General features: G+C 40.7%; 1 protein-coding gene and 1 long non-coding RNA gene across 4 annotated transcripts in view; one reads left to right on the top strand and one right to left on the bottom strand.

Annotated features, from left to right (window-relative positions):
• CHIA (chitinase acidic) overlaps positions 1-1,514 on the bottom strand; it is a 19,853-nt gene extending 18,339 nt beyond the window's left edge. The window contains exon 1 of one of the 2 annotated variants that reach the window (XM_024984982.2): positions 1,407-1,514. In XM_024984982.2, coding sequence (XP_024840750.1) covers positions 1,407-1,431 — 25 coding nt within the window. In that variant the 5' untranslated portion in view covers positions 1,432-1,514. 2 annotated transcript variants of the gene reach the window in all.
• Positions 1-21,207, top strand: part of LOC104971588 (uncharacterized) — a 64,580-nt gene that overhangs the window by 18,917 nt on the left and 24,456 nt on the right. For both annotated transcript variants that reach the window (XR_009493899.1, XR_009493900.1), the window contains one exon: positions 378-21,199. This is a non-coding gene — a long non-coding RNA (uncharacterized lncRNA). The remainder of the gene's footprint in view (positions 1-377; positions 21,200-21,207) is intronic.

Consider the following 21,207-nt stretch of genomic DNA (forward strand, 5'->3'; position numbering starts at 1 on the left):
TCCATTTCCATGTCAGTAATAAATGTTATTGAATGAGGAGTTGGAAGCCTACTATCTATGGAAGATCTACTTACTGAAACTATCCAAAATTTACTCTACTCAGTGACTACACACCCATCCATGCTTCACTGTCCTTAACTCTGATGAATACAGCCTTCACACACAAAGCATCCTCTAAATCAGTGAACTCAGTATCTCCCAGAGCCTTGGGATTTATTTAAACCAACTTTAAAAACACTTATAGCAGAAGAGAAGAACTAGGAACTGTGAGGCAAGACTCCAGATGGCATTCCCTGGCTTCTACCAGAGCACTTTTTTTTTTTTTTTTTTTGCTCACAGTCACATTTTTTAATGAAATATATCTTTAAATTATACAGGGCAGTGACACAGCTTCCTGGGCCCTCTAGAGCTTCTTATTCAATGGGTCTGGGATGAAGCCAAGAACTTGTAAAGTTTAACAAGTATGCACAGAAGATTCCCAGCAACAGAGAAGTTTGGCAAACACTGAGCTAGCATTGGCCCTGATGTCCAGCACTCCTCCAAGGACTCTTTGCAGAGGAGGTAAACTTCAGCACAGCAGTCAGCCTCCTGGTCAGTTAATGATTAACTCATGTGTACCAGAGCACTTTTGATCTGATTGTTTTATAAACTGAGTTGGAGATCTCATCTGGAAAAGCTGAAGCTATAAAAAGTTTGTAAATCTCAGCTCTAGAGCAACTAATAAGCTGTGGATACTGCTTGGCTCTAAACAATGTACTGAATCTACCCATTTAAATGATTGAATTTCTGATATTTTTATAATATATCAGCAGTATAATAGAACAGTAAGGGATAAAAGAGGAATAATCCTGAAAACAGTAGAAAAAAAGACAACTTGCATAACTGTATCTCAGTTCCTACTGATTTCCATTTCTGAAAAAGATAGACCAAAAACACAAACATGTAAATAAAAATAATACCAATTAAAATGAGTTGGCATAGGAAGATGAATAGAGAAAAGGAAACAACCCAACAAGAGATGGGAGAGTAAGACAAGCACTGGCAGAAAACTAGCCTTTCTTTCAGGACTGTGCTCATGGCATCAAAGAAGATAGAAATGCTGCCATAGACAATTGAGAAGAGGATTAGAAGCAGACATATTTGTGTATGTCAGGATTCCCTTGGAAATTTGAAATGATGAAAGAAGAATAGAAAAACGTAGAGCTATGTGTGAAGACTACTTCATGCCTTTCAGGTCCAGAGAGGGAAAGAAATCAGGTAAGAATAAGGTTCCTGTGGCGGATTCATGTTGATGTATGGCAAAACCAATACAATATTGTAAAGTAATTAGCCTCCAATTAAAATAAATAAATTTAAATTAAAAAAAAAAAAAAAGAATAAGGCTCCATCCCCAATTACGGACTCACCTGTGAGGAAAATAAGTTTTGCCATGGTTGCCGTCAGTACTTGCAGAGCCTGGATTTGCCTTTTATACCATCTGACAAACAGGTCATCACAAAGGATATCTTCCGAGCAGAGAGCATCTAATCCAGATGTGTATATAGCTAATCAGTAAGTCAACAGATCTCCTCCCCTACAAACAACCACTCATGGACTTCTAACCTGCACTTCCCCCTCACCACCTCCTCTGCTTAATAAAGACAAAACATCATGTCTCCTAACGGGGTGGTAGAGACCATCACCATGAAAAATACAAGCTTGATAGGTTTTTTGGCAGTTCTCAGCCATGATAAGCATCCATTTAAACATTATGATTAGGTTTTTATGCTATTTCGTGCCTGGCATCAAAGCATGTATTTATTGGAAAGTAAACACTAAAAATCCTTGGAAAGTATTAGTTGTTTTTAAATATTTTTCCTTTGTAGAATTAGTCTTATATAATTTGTACAATCAGTGCCTAAGGAACTTTCATCTTATTCAGTTCAGTTCAGTTGCTCAGTCGTGTCCAACTCTTTGCCACCCCATGAATCGCAGCACACCAGGCCTCCCTGTCCATCACCAACTCCTGGAGTTCACTCAAACTCACATCCATCGAGTCAGTGATGCCATCCAGCCATCTCATCCTCTGTTGTTCCCTTTTCCTCCTGCTCCCAATCCTTCCCAGCATCAGAGTCCTTTCTAATGAGTCAACTCTTCTCATGAGGCGGCCATGAGTTTGAAACTGGAGTTTCAGCTTTAGCATCATTCCTTCCACAGAACACCCAGGGCTGATCTCCCCTGAATGGACTGGTTGGATCTCCTTACAATCCAAGGGACTCTCAAGAGTCTTCTCCAACACCACAGTTCAAAAGCATCAATTCTTCGGCGCTCAGCCTTCTTCACAGTCCAACTCTCACATCCATACATGACCACTGGAAAAACCATAGCCTTTGTTGAAAAGGCTATGAAAACTAGATGGACCTTTGTTGACAAAGTAATGTCTCTGCTTTTGAATATGCTATCTAGGTTGGTCATAACTTTCCTTCCAAGGAGTAAGCGTCTTTTAATTTCATGGGTGCAGTCACCATCTGCAGTGATTTTGGAACCCAAAAAGATCAAGTCTGACACTGTTTCCACTGTTTCCCCATCTATTTCCTATGAAGCGATGGGACCAGATGCTGTGATCTTTGTTTTCTGAATGTTGAGCTTTAAGCCAACTTTTTCACTCTCCTCTTTCACTTTCATCAAGAGGCTTTTTAGTTCGTGTTCACTTTCGGTGCTACTTTATGAACATTCTACCCACACCTGTTCTTTGAAATGATCTTAGTCATGTGTGCTCAGTCACTCAGTCATGTTTGACACTTTGTGATCCCATGGACTGTAGCCCACCAGGCTCTTTTGTCCATGGGATTTCCCAGGCAAGAATACTGGAGTGGGTTACCAGAAGGAAGTAGGTTCCTTCTCCAGGGGATCTTCCCTACCCAGGTTTGGAACCTCTGTCTCCTGAATTGGCAGGCAGATTATTTACCTCTGAGCCACCCAATGTGAGGCAATCTTAGTCATCATTATACAGTAATTTTATCTAAGAACATATGGTTCCCAAAATGTACTCTCTGGAGGTCAGTGAGAACTCCCTAATCCACAGGTCCAAATTACATCTAAAAAATGTTCAAAAATATTTTTTGCTGTGGAGAGATGGTAGTGATGATATTGAAGAGTTTATTTTAATAGAAATATTTGCATTGTGACCTTGTATAGAATTTTTTGTTTAAAATTAACTCCAATCCACCCTCCTAAACATTATGCACTACTATTATCCTATAAAAAAAATTTCTGCTTCAGCCAAAATGGTCTATTCTTTGTCCCCAACATGTTTTGCATGCCTTTGCTCACACTGTCTTTCCATACTTTGCATGTAATGTCTTCTCCTTCTCTTCACTGCCTACCACAGTATTAGTTCTTTAAAGCCCAGGTTGGATCCTCTCTTTGAAGCTCAATGATCTCTCCTTTCTCTGAAATACTTATATCCTCTAGTGCACACTGCCTGTGTTTGCTTCCATGATGCTGTCTTATGACAGTACCTGGAAAGCAGTTGGTGAATATATGAGTGCCCATCATGGGATGCCAGCAACTTAGCAGACTTATTGTACATATAGACTAGTTTTTATTTTATTTTTTTTTATTTATTTATTTTTTTAAATTTTATTTTATTTTTAAACTTTACATAATTGTATTAGTTTTGCCAAATATCAAAATGAATCCACCACAGGTATACATGTGTTCCCCATCCTGACCCCTCCTCCCTCCTCCCTCCCCATACCCTCCCTCTGGGTCGTCCCAGTGCACTAGCCCCAAGCATCCAGTATCGTGCATCACATTTAAAAACTATATTGTATCCATTCACCCAGTGATAATTAGGTTCCCACTCATAGGACCAAAGAAAGTTTGGTAGAAGTGCTGCCAGGGATTTCAGTTATAAAAATAATGTCAACAAACACTACAAGCACCTATATATGCCAGAGATTGTGCTTGATATTTATATTATTAAGAATTTATTTTTTGCAAGTGAATAAAACCAACTTTGGGCTTCCCAGGTGGCTCAGTGGTAAAGAATCCACCCGCCAATGCAGGAGACATAAGAGATGTTGGTTTGATCCTTGGGTCAAGAAGATCCCTTAGAGAAGGAAATGGCAACCCATTCCAGTGTTCTTGCCTGGGAAATCCCATGGACAAAGAAACTGGAGGGCTACAGTCCATGGAGTCACAAAAGAGTCAGGCAAGACTTAGTGACTAAAACAAACAAACAACAACCAAAAACCCAACTCTCACAAGCACAAAACATTATATTACAAGAATATGAGGAAGCTCACAGAATCAAAGATAAGAACATGGGATGTGCCACTGATAACAACAAATATCACATTTCTTAGGTTAGCAAAGTAGGAGGTGGGCCTAGGACCAATAAGCTCCAATTTTATTTTTTATTCATGTGTCAGTCCATACAAGAATCCAAGTCCTGGGAGAAATAGTGTGATTGTGTAGCTTTGAGAGTGAGCCACTCTTTTGCTTAAGGAAAGAACAGGGCACTTGGATTTAAAGTTCCATCTGGATTGGCCACAAAATGAAATTCTAAAAGAATGGAGAGTGAATACTGCAAGACTAAAAAACAATGTTCGTCAGAGGGCTCCACAACATTATTTTATTTAGCCTATGAAAGAATTATTACTGTCACTTCAATTTTGTAGATGATAAAATTAATCAAACAAATCTTAAGCACCAGGTCCTGGATTCAGTGCAAAGGCTAGGGGTGTCCACAATGGAAATCTCTTACTATTTACTTTGCATTGCTTCCTTATATAAAGTGGTCTAGTTGGTGTCCTAGGTTGAACTGGGAAAAGGAGATTCTATAAGGTTCAGTTCAGTTCAGCCACACAGTTGTGTCTGACTCTTTGTGACCCCATGGACTGCAGCACACCAGGATTCCCTGTCCATCACCAACTGCCGGAGCTTGCTCAAACTCATGTCCATCAAGTCAGTGAGGCCATCCAACCATCTCATCCTTTATCTTCTCCTTCTCCTCCTGCCTTCAATCATTCCCAGCATCAAGGTCTTTTCAAATGAGTCAGGTGGCCAAGTATTGGAGTTTCAGCTCCAGTATCAGTCATTTAAAAGAACACTCAGGACTCATTTCCTTTAGGATGGACTGGTTGGATCTCCTTGCAATCCAAGGGACTCTTAAGAGTCTTCTCCAACACCACAGTTCAAAAGCATCAATTCTTCAATGCTCAGCTTTCTTTATAGTCCAACTTTCATGTCATACATGACTACTGGAAAAACCATAGCCTTGACTAGATGGACCTTTGTTGGCAAAGTAATATCTCTGTTTTTTAATATGCTGTCTAGGTTGGTCATAGCTTTTCTTCCAAGGAGCAAGTGTCTTTTAATTTCATGGTCCAAGTCACCAACTGTAGTGATTTTGGAGCCCCCCAAAATAAAGCCTGTCACTCTTTCCACTGTTTCCCATTCTATTTTCCATTAAGTGATGGGACCAAATGCCATGATCTTAGTTTTCTGAATGTTGAGTTTTAAGCCAACTTTTTCACTCTCCTCTTTCACTTTCACCAGGAGGCTCTTTAGTTCTTCACTTTCTGCTATATGGATGGTGTCATCTGCATATCTGAGGTTATTGATATTTCTCCCAGCAATCTTGATTCCAGCTTGTACTTCTTCCAGCCCAGTGTTTCTCATGAGGTACTCTGCATATAAGTTAAATAAGCAGGATGACAATATACATCCTTGATGTACTCCTTTCCCTATTTGGAACCAGTCCATTGTTCCATGTCTGATTCTAACTGTTGCTTCTTGACCGGCATACAGATTTCTCAGGAGGCATGTCAGGTGGTCTGATATTCCCATCTCTTTAAGAATTCTGCACAGTTTGTTGTGATCCACACAGTCAAAGGCTTTGGCATAGTCAATAAAGCAGAAATAGATGTTTCTCTGGAACTTTCTTATTTTTTCAATGATCCAATGGATGTTAGCAGTTTGATCTCTGGTTCTTCTGCCTTTTATAAATCCAGCTTGAACATATGGAAGTTCTTGGTTCACATACTGTTGAAACCTCGCTTGGAGAATTTTGAGCATTACTTTGCTAGCGTGTGAGATGATTGCAATTGTGTGGTAGTTTGAGCATTCTTTGGCTTGCCTTTCTTTGGGATTGGAATGAAAACTGACCTTTTCCAGTCCTATGGCCACTGCTGAGTTTTCCAAATTTGCTGGCATATTGAATGCAGCACTTTCACAGAATCATCTTTTAGGCTTTGAAATAGCTCAACTGGAATTCCATCACCTCCACTGGCTTTGTTCGTAGTGATGCTTCTTAAGGCCCACTTGACTTTGCATTCCAGGATATCTGCCTCTAGGTGAGTAATCACATCATCATGGTTATCTGGGTCATGAAGATGTTTTTTGTGTAGTTATTCTGTGTGTTCTTGCCACCTCTTCTAAATATCTTCTGCTTCTGTTAGGTCTATACCATTTCTGTCCTTTATTGTGCCTATCTTTGCATGTAAAGTTCCTTTGGTATCTCTAATTTTATTGAAGAGATCTCTAGTCTTTCCCTTTGTATTGTTTCCTCTCTTTCTTTGCATTGATCACTTAGAAACGGTTTCTTATCTCTTCATACTATTCTTTGGAACTCTGCATTCAAATGAGTATATCTTTCCTTTTCTCCTTTGCCTTTAGATTCTCTTCTTTTCTCAGCTATTTGTAAGGCCTCCTCAGATAACCATTTTGCCTTTTTGCATTTTTTTTTCTTGCTCATTCCCTCTGTACAATGTCATGAATCTCCATCCATAGTTCTTCAGGCACTCTATCAAATCGAATCCCTTGAATCTATTTGTAACTTCCACTGTGTAATCATAAGGGATTTGATTTAGGTCATACCTTAATGGTCTAGTTATTTTCCCTACTTTCTTCAATTTAAGTCTGAATTTTGCAATAAGGAGTTCATGATCTGAGCCACAGTCAGCTCCCAGTTTTTTTTTTTGCTGACTGTATAGAACTTCTTCATCTTTGGCTTCAAAGAATATAATCAATCTATTTCAGTTTGATTTTGGTATTGACCATCTGGTGATGTCCATGTGTGGAGTTGTCTCTTGTGTTGTTGGAAGAGGGTGTTTGCTATGACCAGTGCATTCTCTTGGCAAAACTCTGTTAACCTTTGCCCTACTTCATTTTGTACTCCAAGGCCAAACTTGCCTATTATCCCAGGTATCTCTTGACTTCCTAGTTTTGCATTCCAGTCCCCTATGATGTAATGGACATATTTTTTGAGTGTTAATTTTAGAAGGTCTTGTAGGTCTTCATCAGATCGGATCAGATCAGTTGCTCAGTTGTGTCCGACTCTTTGTGACCCCATGAACTGCAGCCCTCTAGGCCTCCCTGTCCATCACCAACTCCCGGAGTTCACCCAGACTCACGTCCATTGAGTCAGTGATGCCATCCAGCCATCTCATCCTCTGTCGTCCCCTTCTCCTCCTGCCCCCAATCCCTCCAGCATCAGAGTCTTTTCCAATGAGTCAACTCTTCACATGAGGTGGCCAAAGTACTGGAGTTTCAGCTTCAGCATCATTCCTTCCAAATAAATCCCAGGGCTGATCTCCTTCAGAATGGACTGGTTGGATCTCCTTGCAGTCCAAGGGACTCTCAAGAGTCTTCTCCAACACCACAGTTCAAAAGCATCAATTCTTTGGCGCTCAGCCTTCTTCACAGTCCAACTCTCACATCCATACATGACCACAGGAAAAACCATAGCCTTGACTAGATGAACCTTTGTTGGTACAGTAATGTCTCTGCTTTTGAATATGCTATCTAGGTTGGTCATAACTTTCCTTCCAAGGAGTAAGTGTCTTTTAATTTCATGGCTGCAGTCACCATCTGTAGTGATTTTGGAGCCCAGAAAAATAAAGTCTGACACTGTTTCCACTGTTTCCCCATCTATTTCCCATGAAGTGGTGGGACCAGATGCCATGATCTTCGTTTTCTGAATGTTGAGCTTTAAGCCAACTTTTTCACTCTCCACTTTCACCTTCATCAAGAGGCTTTTGAGTTCCTCTTCACTTTCTACCATAAGGGTGGTGTCATCTGCATATCTGAGGTTATTGATATTTCTCCTGGAAATCTTGATTCCAGCTTGTGTTTCTTCCAGTCCAGCGTCTCTCATGATGTACTCTGCATATAAGTTAAATAAACAGGGTGACAATATGCCTTGACATACTCCTTTTCCTATTTGGAACCAGTCTGTTGTTCCTTGTCCAGTTCTAACTGTTGCTTCCTGACCTGCATACAAATTTCTCAAGAGGCAGATCAGGTGGTCTGGTATTCCCATCCCTTTCAGAATTTTCCACAGTTTATTGTGATCCACACAGTCAAAGGCTTTGGCATAGTCAATAAAGCAGAAATAGATGTTTTTCTGGAACTCTCTTGCTTTTTCTATGATCCAGCGGATGTTGGTAATTTGATCTCTGGTTCCTCTGCCTTTTCTAAAACCAGCTTGAACATCAGGAAGTTCACGGTTCCCATATTGCTGAAGCCTGGCTTGGAGAATTTTGAGCATTACTTTACTAATGTGTGAGATGAGTGCAATTGTGCAGTAGTTTGAGCATTCTTTGGCATTGCCTTTCTTTGGGATTGGAATGAAAACTGACCTTTTCCAGTCCTGTGGCCACTGCTGAGTTTTCCAAATTTGCTGGCATATTGAGTGCAGCACTTTCACAGCATCATCTTTCAGGATTTGGAATAGCTCAACTGGAATTCCATCACCTCCACTAGCTTTGTTCGTAGTGATGCTTTCTAAGGCCCACTGGACTTCACATTCCAGGATGTCTGGCTCTAGGTCAGTGATCACACCATCGTGATTATCTGGGTCATGAAGATCTTTTTTGTACAGTTCTTCTGTGTATTCTTGCCACCTCTTCTTAATATCTTCTGCTTCTGTTAGGTCCATACCACTTCTGTCCTTTATCGAGCTCATCTTTGCATGAAATGTTCCTTTGGTATCTCTGATTTTCTTGAAGAGATCCCTACTCTTTCCCATTCTGTTGTTTTCCTCTATTTCTTTGCATTGATTGATGAAGAAGGCTTTCTTATCTCTTCTTGCTATTCTTTGGAACTCTGCATTCAGATGTTTATATCTTTCCTTTTCTCCTTTGCTTTTCACTTCTCTTCTTTTCACAGCTATTTGTAAGGCCTCCCCAGACAGCCATTTTGCTTTTTTTGCATTTCTTTTCCATGGGAATGGTCTTGATCCCTATCTCCTGTACAATGTCACAAATCTCGTTCCATAGTTCATCAGGCATTCTATCTATCAGATCTAGGCCCTTAAATCTATTTCTCACTTCCACTGTATAATCATAAGGGTCATATGATTTAGGTCATACCTGAATGGTCTAGTCGTTTTCCCTACTTTCATAGAACCATTCAATTTCAGCTTCTTCAGCATTACTACTTTGGGCATAGACTTGGATTACTGTGGTATTGAATGGTTTGCCTTGGAAACGAACAGAGATCATTCTGTCGTTTTTGAGACTACATCCAAGTACTGCATTTCAGACTCTTCTGTTGACTATGAGGGCTACTCCATTTCTTCTAAGGGATTCTTGCCCACAGTAGAAGATGTAACAGTCATCTGAGTTCAATTTACCCATTTCAGTCCATTTTAGTTCACTGATTCCTCACTCTTGCCATCTCCTATTTGACCACTTCCAATTTACCTTGATTCATGGACCTAACATTCCAGGTTCCTATGCAATATTGTTCTTTACAGTATTGAAATTTACTTCCATCATGAGTCACATCCACAACTGGGTGTTGTTTTCACTTTGGCTCTGTCTCTTCATTCTTCCTGGAGTTGTTTCTCCACTGTTCTCCAGTAGCATATTGGGCACCTACTGACCTAGAGAGTTAATCTTTCAGTGTCATATCTTTTTGCCTTTTCATACTGTTCATGGGGTTCTCAAGGCAAGAATACTGAAGTGGTTTTCCATTCCCTTCTCTGGTGGACTACATTTTGTCAGAACTCTCCACCATGACTCATCTGTCCTTGGTGGCCCTACATGGCATGGCTCATAGTTTCACTGAGTTAGACAAAGCTGTGGTCCACTTTATCAGTTTGATTAGTTTCCTGTGATTGTGGTTTTCTTTCTGTCTGCCCTCTGATAGATAAGGATAAGAGGCTTATGGACAAGGTATGCAGGAGAATACTGTTGGGATGAAGAGCTAGAATTGTATCAAATTGAGGTCATGTCAAAGATATGCAAAATAAAACAAAACAAAAAAACAGCAAACCACTAGTCCCAGATTTACCCTATTAGTATTTGGCTCTATCAAACCTAACTCCGTTTAGATTTAGTGAGATATTTTCCACTGAATATTATTCTCCTGGCCCTATATAAAGACCTGCAGATGTAACAGCCCTTCTTAATAACTACTTAGGAGATCTATATGAGTCTCTGTCAAACTTTCCTTCCATCTAAGCACTTGAGTGTTGGAAAGAATTACCATGATCATAAGATTTGTAGAATAATAAAGGTTTAAAAGTGTTGGTATTGTATATTTCCTCATATTCAACTTTTTTCAATAAGCCTATATTATGTTTAGTCTCCCTCAATTTTACAGTACAATGGAACATACACTTGAGTTTAGGTATACACCTTAAAGAAAAATATTAAAATGAAACACCTATCCCACCACCCAGGCTTTTTTTCAGCTCCTTCCACCCCCAACCCCCACCCCAGCTGTGCTGGGTCTTCATTGTGGAGTGCAAGTTCTTAATTGTGGCACAAATGAGCCTAGTTGCCCCACAACATGTGGGATCTTAGTTCCCTGATCAGGGATCTAACACTTGTCCTCTGCTTTGGAAGGCAGATTCTTTACCACTGGACCATGAGGGAACTCCCCCAACACCTAGTTTGAAGGAGAAAATATTACCTTTGAATATTATTCTGTAATGTTCTTACCCATTAGATGCTTCTTACTCCCCTGGAGTAAGTAACTATCCTGAATTTTATGCCAACTATTTCCTCGCTTTACTGATAATTTTATGACACATGCATATGTATCCCTAAGAAATATGTTAATTCATTTTATAATAATTACTACATTTAGTTTGTTATTCAGTTTTAATATATTCATTAATTTTGATTTTATGTAAGTGAAGTAGTATCATATGTATTCTTCTATTTCTCATTTTTTGCTCACGATTAAGTTTTTGAGATTCATCCAAGTTGTTACAAGTGCAAACTGTTTACTTATTTTCACAATTGTATGGTGTTTCATTATATGAATATGCTGCAACTTCCTTATCCTTTCTGTTTAGAAAAACATGTGTTGTTTTGTTTTTTTTTTTTCTTTTTTTCCCCAGGTTCCCCCCTTACCTGCTGCTGTAAGCATTCCTCTACCCAACTCTGGGTGCACATTTTGAGATTTCTTGTGTGTGCACCTGGGAATGGGATTCCTGAGTGAAACAGCACATGCATCTTAAACTTTCAGTTCAGTTCAGTTGCTCAGTCGTGTCTGACTCTTTGCGACCCCATGAATCGCAGCACGCCAGGCCTCCCTGTCCATCACCAACTCCCAGAGTTCACCCAGACTCACGTCCATCAAGTCAGTGATGCCATCCAGCCATCTCATCCTCTGTCGTCCCCTTCTCCTCCTGCCCCTAATCCCTCCCAGCATCAGAGTCTTTTCCAATGAGTCAACTCTTCACATGAGGTGGCCAAAGTACTGGAGTTTCAGCTTTAGCATCATTCCTTCCAAAGAAATCCCAGGGCTGATCTCCTTCAGAATGGACTGGTTGGATCTCCTTGCAGTCCAAGGGACTCTCAAGAGTCTTCTCCAACACCACAGTTCAAAAGCATCAATTCTTCGGCACTCAGCCTTCTTCACAGTCCAACTCTCACATCCATACATGACCACAGGAACAACCATAGCCTTGTCTAGACGGACCTTTGTTGGCAAAGTAATGTCTCTGCTTTTGAATATGCTATCTAGGTTGGTCATAACTTTCCTTCCAAGGAGTAAGCGTCTTTTAATTTCATGGCTGCAGTCACCATCTGCAGTGATTTTGGAGCCCAAAAACATAAAGTCTGACACTGTTTCCACTGTTTCCCTATCTATTTCCCATGAACTGATGGGACCAGATGCCATGATCTTCGTTTTCTGAATGTTGAGCTTTAAGTCAACTTTTTCACTCACCACTTTCACTTTCATCAAGAGGTTTTTTAGTTACTACTTAGCTGAACATTTCTTTTCCAAAGCAGTGGCATCAGTTTGCTCTATCAAGAGCAAGTAGGGAGGTAAATTAGACTTTGTCGTTTCTTTATTGTTCCTATAAATGGATGGGGAAACTGAGAAGAGAATTTGCTGAAGTTACACAGTAAAATACATATCCAGAACTTGAGCTCAGAGCTTCTGATTCCTAGTTCTGTGTTTTCTATTTACTTGTTTGTTTATTGTTTTGCTGAATTCAATATTTTTACTAATGCAGCTTAAGACTATTATCTCTTGCAGCAACTTTACCACAGTTTTGCTTCATATGGAGCCTGTATATGAAATGGACTCAAGTAAAATGGACTCTTGCTCATATGTACTTGGGAAACTGACTTTTTGTAACCTTATGCAAAATTTCATTATGCACAGCTTTGTGTTTTGTGTCATTTCTTTTTAGCCCACATCTGCTGACAGGTAAGTTCCTTTTTATTCATCTCTATGTCTCTAGTGACTAGTAAAGTTCTTAGCCTTGCAAGGAATTAATCAACTAATGTATAATGATTTCAATTTAATTTAAATGAAATACAGGAGCTGATGATTATCTATTTAATTTTGTTTCATCTCTTGGGCTGTTGTTCCATCTTACCAATATCTTCTAGAATTACTACTGCCATACATCACATTAAGTTAACTCTTCTGCATTTTATCATCCAAAGATGAGACTACAAGTAAAGGTGAGGAGCATTATGACTTCTACCTCACAGAAAGGTGACTTCTTTGAATCAGGAGAAATAATGGCCACAGAGTCCTGGAAAGCTAAGAATGATTGGGTGAATCTTCTGCAGGGTGCAAGTCTCATTTGCCTGAGGCCAATAGAGGAAGATGTTCATTCACAAGGAAGAACCCCTGATGGGCACATTACATAGAACAGAAATTGTCATGTATATCCAGAATCGTTCTTCCCTGGTGGCTCAGAAGGTAAAGAATCTGCCTGCAATGTGGGAGACCTGGATTCGATCACTGGGATGGGAAGATCCCCTGGAGAAGGGAATGGATACCCACTCCAGTATTCTATCAACCAGTCAGTGACTATTTCCTTACTAATGGACATAAGCATTACAGGGACTGAATAAAGCCGTCATTGGAAGATGCAGTACAAAGGTCAAGAAGTAACTGACTAATGACTACAACACTGGTCCCGTGTCAGTTCCAATGATCAGATAGCCAGTACTATCTCAGAAGGAAGGAAATTTCTGCTCTGAAGACTACTTGGCCTTGGGACACAGGATCCTTCACTGACACTCAGTTATATTGGCAGGTAGTGAGTGGTGTAACCCAATAGAATCTTTTAGAAGGATAGTAACATTAGGAGACCCTAGAATGGCTTGCTAGCTCTCCCTGACTGCATTGTATTCTAGACGATAGATGTAGTATCATAAAGATTAGCAGAGGCGTCCACAACCTATGAGAGTTGCACCAAAGAACTCATGGCAACCTAAGTGATAATTGTCCTGGGAGGATCTAGTGAAAGTGGAAATGCATCACATCCAGCAGCTCAGGTTTCAGATGCTTCCTTCCCAACTAGCAAGGGGTTTTCTTCTTCCATAAATATTTATGTTATTTTACCCATACCTAGGTAGGAATCCTGCATCAACACTTGACCATTCCCATGAGTCATGGAATAATTGAAGGGTTTCATTTGTACCAGCACCAGGTAAGAATGGCTACCCAGTGTCACACAGTAAGTTTTGGACCCAGAGCAGGGTAAAGGCAATGGGCACAGCTGCAGTTGGGTAGACCCTCAACATCCAGGTAGAGATAGCAATAACCCAGGTTAGCCTCTACGAACCCTTTAGCAGAGAGTGCAGTCCTGATTTTATAGTTGTCTAGAATCAGTGTTGGGGAAATAAAAAGATTATGGAATGTGTGGGAAGAGAGACCTGGATTGGGTTCCCAGATTATAGTTGTTCAGCTCCAGAAAGCTTTCTGTCCTTCGATTCCTAGGTTCCTACCAGACAGCTGGAGAATAGATCAACTATTTCTGGGACGGCTCTATTCAGGACGTTTATATCACTGGGCAAACAATCCACTTAGTCTACCATTTGGAAGTAAACACCTGGCTTAAGCAGTTTGTGTTAAGCGCATTCCCTTGACCCCATCCTCTGTGGGTAATAAGACATGAAATAGTATCAGATTATGTTTGGACATTGTCTTAGTCTGCTTGGGCTGCTATAACAAAATACCATAGACTGGGAAACTTAAAATAGCAGAGATTTGTTTTCTCATGGTTCCTGAAGCTGGAAAGTTCATGTTTCTGACAGTGTTTAGGTTCTGATGAAAGCTCTTTTCCTGGCTTACAGACAGCCACCTTCTGGTTGTTTCTTTGGTGGAGAGAAGGAGAGATTTCTGGTGTCTCTTCTTCTTCCAGTTCTATTGGATTAGGGCTCCACCCTTGTGACCTCATTTAACCTTAATTCTCTTCTTAAAGGCCCTATCTCCAATACTGTCACAGGAGGCTTAGAGCTTCAACATGTGAATTTAGGGGGACACAATTCTGGTCACAGTAAACATTGCAATAATAGAACTATCCCTTTAATGCGGACACATGTGGACACTAATTCTAATTAGAAAGCAAATGCTTCCAAATCATCAAGTCAGGAGGTGCCAGGGAATTCCTGACTATGACAGCCCCTGAGTGCTACTTCATTTGATCGAATATTTTACAGCCAATCTTTTAGAAACAAGGTATTATTTTGAATACCTCATAATTCTGTCCAGTAAATAGCCCCTTATCCACAAGGGATAAAATCCAAGATCTCCAATGGATGCCTAAAATTGCAGATATTGCAAATCCTAAATATTGCTGTTGTTGCTACTCAGTAGCTAAGTTGTGTTCACTCTTTGTGACCCCAAGGACTGTAGTACACCAGGCTCTTCTGTCCTCCACTATCTTCCAGAGTTTGCTCAAATTTATATCCATTGAGTTGGTGATGCTATCTAACGATTCATCCTGTGTTGCCCTCTTCTCCTTCTGCCCTCAACTTTTCCCAGCATCAGAGTCTTCCAATGAGCCAGCTCTTCACATCAGATGGCCGCATTAGATGGCCACTCAGCTTCAGCACCAATCCAACAGAATATTCTAATGAATATCTAGGGCTGATTTCCTTTAGGATTGACTGGTTGGATCTCCTTGCTGTCCAAGGAACTCTCAAGAGTCTTCTTGAGCACCACAGTTCAAAAGAATCAATTCTTCAGTGCTCAGCCTTCTTTATGGCTAAATTCTCACATCCATACATGATTACTGGAAAAACCACAGCTTTGACTATACAGACCTTTGTCTGCAAAGTGATGTTGCTGCTTTTTAACACACTGTCTAGGTTTGTCATAGCTCTCCTTCCAAGGAGCAAGCATCTTTTGATTTCATGGCTGCAGTCACCATGCACAGTGATTTTGGAGCCCAAGAAAAGAAAATCTGTCACTGCTTCCACTTTTGCCACTTCTACTTGCCATGAATCTTAGTTTATGGAGTGTTGAGTTTTAAACCAGCTTTTTCACTCTCCTCTTTCACCCTTATCTAGAGGCTCTTTAGTCCCTCTTCACTTTTCTGCCATTAAAGTGGTATCATCTATATATCTGAGATTGTAGATACTTCTTCCACAATCCTGATTCCATCTTCTGATTCATTCAGCTCAGCATTTCACATGATTTACTCTACATAGAAATTAAATAAGCAGGGTGACAAAATACAGCCTTGACTTACTCCTTTCCCAATTTTGAACCAGTCCATTGTTCCATGTCCATGACCAGTTCTAACTATTGCTTCTTGAGCTGCACACAGGTTTCTCAGAAGACAAGTAAGGTGAGTTGGTGCTCTCATCTCTTTAGGAATTTTCCACAGTTTGTTGTGATCCACACAGTTATAGGCTTTAGTGTAGTCAGTGAAACAGAAGTTTGATGGGTTTTTGTTTTTGTTTTTGTTTTTGTTTTGGAACTTCCTTGCTTTCTATATGATCCAATGAAAGTTGGCAATTTGATCTCTGGTTCCTCTACTTCTTTAAAACCCAACTTGTACATCTAGAAGTTCTTTGTTCATGTACTACTGAAGCCTAAATTGAAGGATTCTGAACATAACCTTACTAGCATATGAAATGAGCACATCCTATATATATTGGTTTTTTTTTCCCTATACTTACATCTCTATGGTAAAGCTTAATTTATATTACACACAGTAAGAGATCTACAACATTACTAAGGAAATAGAAAGTTATAGCAATATACTGTATTCATGGGGTTGCAAAGAGTCAGACACGACTGAGTGAACTGTAATGAAAGTTATGCAAATATGATCTCTCAAAGTATCTTACCATATTCATACTTCTTGTGATGGTATGAGATGACAAAATGCCTACTCAATGAGTTAAAGTGTGGTGAATGAAATAACATTAGACTATTCTCGACCTTCTGATGATATGTCAGAAAGAGGATCATCTGCTTGGGGTGATCCTAAATCCAAAGCCATGACAATGTCCATATTTGGATGTCAGGATAAGACAGTGTTGATGTTGGGGCTCCTGAGCAGGACAAAGAGAAATGGCACAAGAGTTCATTACTTAAAGAGGAATGGTGCACAATTGACAACTTATGAATTGTTTATTTCTAGAATTTCCCATTTAATAGCTTTATACCATGCTTGACCAGTAGTAAACTACACCATGGAAAGAGAAACCACAGACAAGGAGGGAATACTGTATTCTGGATATGTTGTCCCTTATTTTTCTTTCCATCTTACTCACCAAATAATCAGCCTAGTTGCACTCATCCCTTTGGTAACAAATTGCTATTTTCTTCCATAAACTAGGATAGATACTGAGATAGTCAATTCCTAGTCAGGTTGATAACAAGTCCGGGGGTCTCCAAGGAGAGAAGGGTCTGCAATTCTCAAGGAGGAAGAAAGGACAAACTTTTTTTTCCCCTTTACATTCTTTCAGTTCAGTCAGTTCAGTTGCTCAGTCGTGTCCAACTCTTTGCGACCCCATGAATCACAGCACAACAGGCCTCCGTGTCCATCACCAACTCCCAGAGTTCACTCAAACTCATGTCCATCGAGTCAGTGATGACATCCAGCCATCTCAGCCTCTGTCGTCCCCTTCTCCTCCTGCCCTCCATCCCTCCCAGCATCAGAGTCTTTTCCAATGAGTCAACTCTTCACATGAGGTGGCCAAAGTACTGGAGTTTCAGCTTTAGCATCATTCCTTCCAAAGAAATCCCAGGGCTGATCTCCTTCAGAATGGACTGGTTGGATCTCCTTGCAGTCCAAGGGACTCTCAAGAATCTTCTCCAACACCACAGTTCAAAAGCATCAATTCTTCGGCACTCAGCCTTCTTCACAGTCCAACTCTCACATCCATACATGACCACAGGAAAAACCATAGCCTTGACTAGACGGACCTTTGTTGGCAAAGTAATGTCTCTGCTTTTGAATATGCTATCTAGGTTGGTCATAACTTTCCTTCCAAGGAGTAAGCATCTTTTAATTTCATGGCTGCAGTCACCATCTGCAGTGATTTTGGAGCCCAAAAAAATAAAGTCTGACACTGTTTCCACTGTTTCCCCATCTATTTCCCATGAAGTGGTGGGATCGGATGCCATGATCTTCATTTTTTGAATGTTGAGCTTTAAGCCAACTTTTTCACTCTCCTCTTTCACTCTCATCAAGAGGCTTTTGAGTTCCTCTTCACTTTCTGCCATAAGGGTGGTGGCATCTGCGTATCTGAGGTTATTGATATTTCTCCCAGCAATCTTGATTCCAGCTTGTGCTTCTTCCAGCCCAGCGTTTCTCACGATGTACTCTGCATAGAAGTTAAATAAGCAGGGTGACAATATACAGCCTTGACATACTCCTTTTCCTATTTGGAACCAGTCTGTTGTTCCATGTCCAGTTCTAACTGTTGCTTCCTGACCTGCATACAGGTTTCTCAAGAGGCAGGTCAGGTGGTCTGGTATTCCCATCTCTTTCAGAATTTTCCACAGTTTATTGTGATCCACATAGTCAAAGGCTTTGGCATAGTCAATAAAACAGAAATAGATGTTTTTCTGGAACTCTCTTGCTTTTTTAATGATCCAGCAGATGTTGGCAATTTGATCTCTGGTTCCTCTCCCTTTTCTAAAACCAGCTTGAACATCTGGAAGTTCATGGTTCACATACTGCTGAAGCCTGGCTTGGAGAATTTTGAGCATTACTTTACTAATGTGTGAGATGAGTGCAATTGTGCAGTAGTTTGAGCATTCTTTGGCATTGCCTTTCTTTGGGATTGGAATGAAAACTGACCTTTTCCAGTCCTGTGGCCACTGCTGAGTTTTCCAAATTTGCTGGCATATTGAGTGCAGCACCTTCACAGCATCATCTTTCAGGATTTGAAAGAGCTCAACTGGAATTCCATCACCTCCACTAGCTTTGTTCGTAGTGATGCTTTCTAAGGCCCACTGGACTTCACATTCCAGGATGTCTGGCTCTAAGTCAGTGATCATACCATCATGATTATCTTGGTATTGAAGATCTTTTTTGTACAGTTCTTCTGTGTATTCTTGCCACCTCTTCTTAATATCTTCTGCTTCTGTTAGGGCCATACCATTTCTGTCTTTATCGAGCCCATCTTTGCATGAAATGTTCCCTTGGTGTTTCTAATTTTCTTGAAGAGATCTCTAGTCTTTCCCATTCTGTTGTTTTCCTCTATTTCTTTGCATTGATCGCTGAGGAAGGCTTTCTTATTTCTCCTTGCTATTCTTTGGAACTCTGCATTCAGATGCTTATATCTTTCCTTTTCTCCTTTGCTTTTCACTTCTCTTCTATTCACAGATTGTGCTGCGATTCATGGGGTCGCAAAGAGTCGGACACGACTGATCTGTGAGAACACAAGCGTGGGTGGTTGCGACAGCGCACAAGCATGGCCGAGAGGAGCTACCCCACGTCCGAGGTCAGGGGCAGCGGCCGAGAGTGCCAGGCTGCGACGGCGCAGGAACCGCTGGGAGGAGCTACCCGCCCCCGACCCGAGGCCAGGAGCGGCGGCCGGGAGGAACTACCCCACACAACAATCTGCTGCTGCTGCTAAGTCGCTTCAGTCTGTGTCAGACTCTGTGCGACCCCATAGACGGCAGCCCACCAGGCTCCCCTGTCCCTGGGATTCTCCAGGCAAGAACACTGGAGTGGGTTGCCATTTCCTTCTCCAATGCATGAAAGGGGAAAATGAAAGTGACGTCGCTTAGTCCTGTGTGACTCTTAGGGACCCCATGGACTGCAGCTTACACAACAATCTAATAAAGAGCAAATCTAGGCCTAAGAGGGAGACCCTGGACTTTGGATGTTGTGGTTTTTTAACTTTTTAGTTTTTAAAAACCAAAGTCTTCCTAGTGAGATTAAGGAATAGGACCTAATAGCAGAATGGTGTTGCAAAACCTTGGCTTTCAGCTCTACCCACTATCTCACTGTTAATTGATTGTGAGAACACTTGGCCTTCCCTTGGTGTGATATATATAACCCTTAGGATTACAGCACTGCTACTTGGTGGAAACTTGGCTGAAGCCCTGGTCTAACATGTCAGCTTTTTGCCAAGATAGACTGTGTCAAATCCTAGGCTACATCTGGTTTTCAGAGGCATCAGGCCAAATTTCTTTCTGGGAAACTAGTCTGCAGGGTATTGGTTAAATTAACCCTTTCCTTTCAACTGTCTTCTAGGAGCAAATGATAAAGAACCATCATAATCAAAGTGTATCCTAGTTGAGTTATGGAACTTCAAGGATAAATAAGTCTCTCCTCAGGCACTGGAAGGAGAAAGGTACTGATAATTAGAAGATATGGGTTGATAAAGGCATAGTAAGTATCCATTGGCCTCAAACATCCTCACTACTATATTCAGTGCCAGAACACAATGGACCAATACCTACCATCTAAAACCAAGTTTACCTGAAAGCAGATCATGTGAGAATAAATTATTTGAAAGTGGAATTTGGAGCAGGAGGAATAGATAGAGGAGTGAAACAGGAAGAAGGAGGGCCAGTACAAAAGTATATTTTTGAGTTGCCCACTAATTGGGACAACTGAATGCTCAATCCCTTGGGACTCTCTTAGGAGTCCTTGAAATGTGTTTTAAGACTATCAGGGAAGAAAGATGGAGACAACATGGTCCCCTGATCCCCAGGAATGACATTAACTCCTCTGAAGTCTAGTTTGTCCATGTTTCAGTAGAAGTCTGTATCTGAGAAGCCCCAGGATGGGAAGAAAGAAGTGCAACACACAGATCTACAACTTCAAAAGATGACTGAGCTTATGCAGAACTGGTTGCTGCCTGAGTTGCTGAAGTAAAGGGTAAAGCAGAGAGAACAGTTTTGAGGAAAAGAAGATATTAGCCTGTCTTATTGGACTTCACCAGAAAGTTTTCAAGTATAAAGTATATGTTCTCAAATATGAATGAACTCAAGGACTGTTGCAGCCACAGCACTATTTGAAAAAACTATTCACTGCAAACCAGTAAACAACAACAATAACAAAAAGTAAATGAAAAAAACCATAGGCAAAAAAACTAGTTCAATATGCAATGCCAGGGGGTGCGGGTGGGGGAGTAATACTTACAAAACTTGTGAAAAAAATTTGGAAAAAAGTGAGCCACAACTTTTATGTTCCACAAGCTAATGATCAAGTATAGAGACAAAAGTCAGGCTTTTTCATACATGCAAAAAAAATGGAAGGCAGCATAAGCCCTTCTCAGCAAAGAAAGCCAAAACAAAGGAAGAGTTCAGTATTAGAGAAGCTGTAGTATAAGTACTGGTGATACGTGAAAGCTTAGTCGCTCAGTCACGTTTGACTCTTTGTGATCCCATTGACACAGGGATCCCACCAGGCTCCTCTGTTCATGGAATTCTCAGGCAACAATAGTTCAGTGGGTTTCCATGCCCTCCTCCAGGGGATCTTCCCGATCCAAGGACTGAACCGTATCTCCTGTTTTCTCCTGCATTGGTAGGTAT

This window comes from Bos taurus, chromosome 3, assembly GCF_002263795.3.
Source record: "Bos taurus isolate L1 Dominette 01449 registration number 42190680 breed Hereford chromosome 3, ARS-UCD2.0, whole genome shotgun sequence".
NCBI classification, from domain to species: domain Eukaryota; kingdom Metazoa; phylum Chordata; class Mammalia; order Artiodactyla; family Bovidae; genus Bos; species Bos taurus.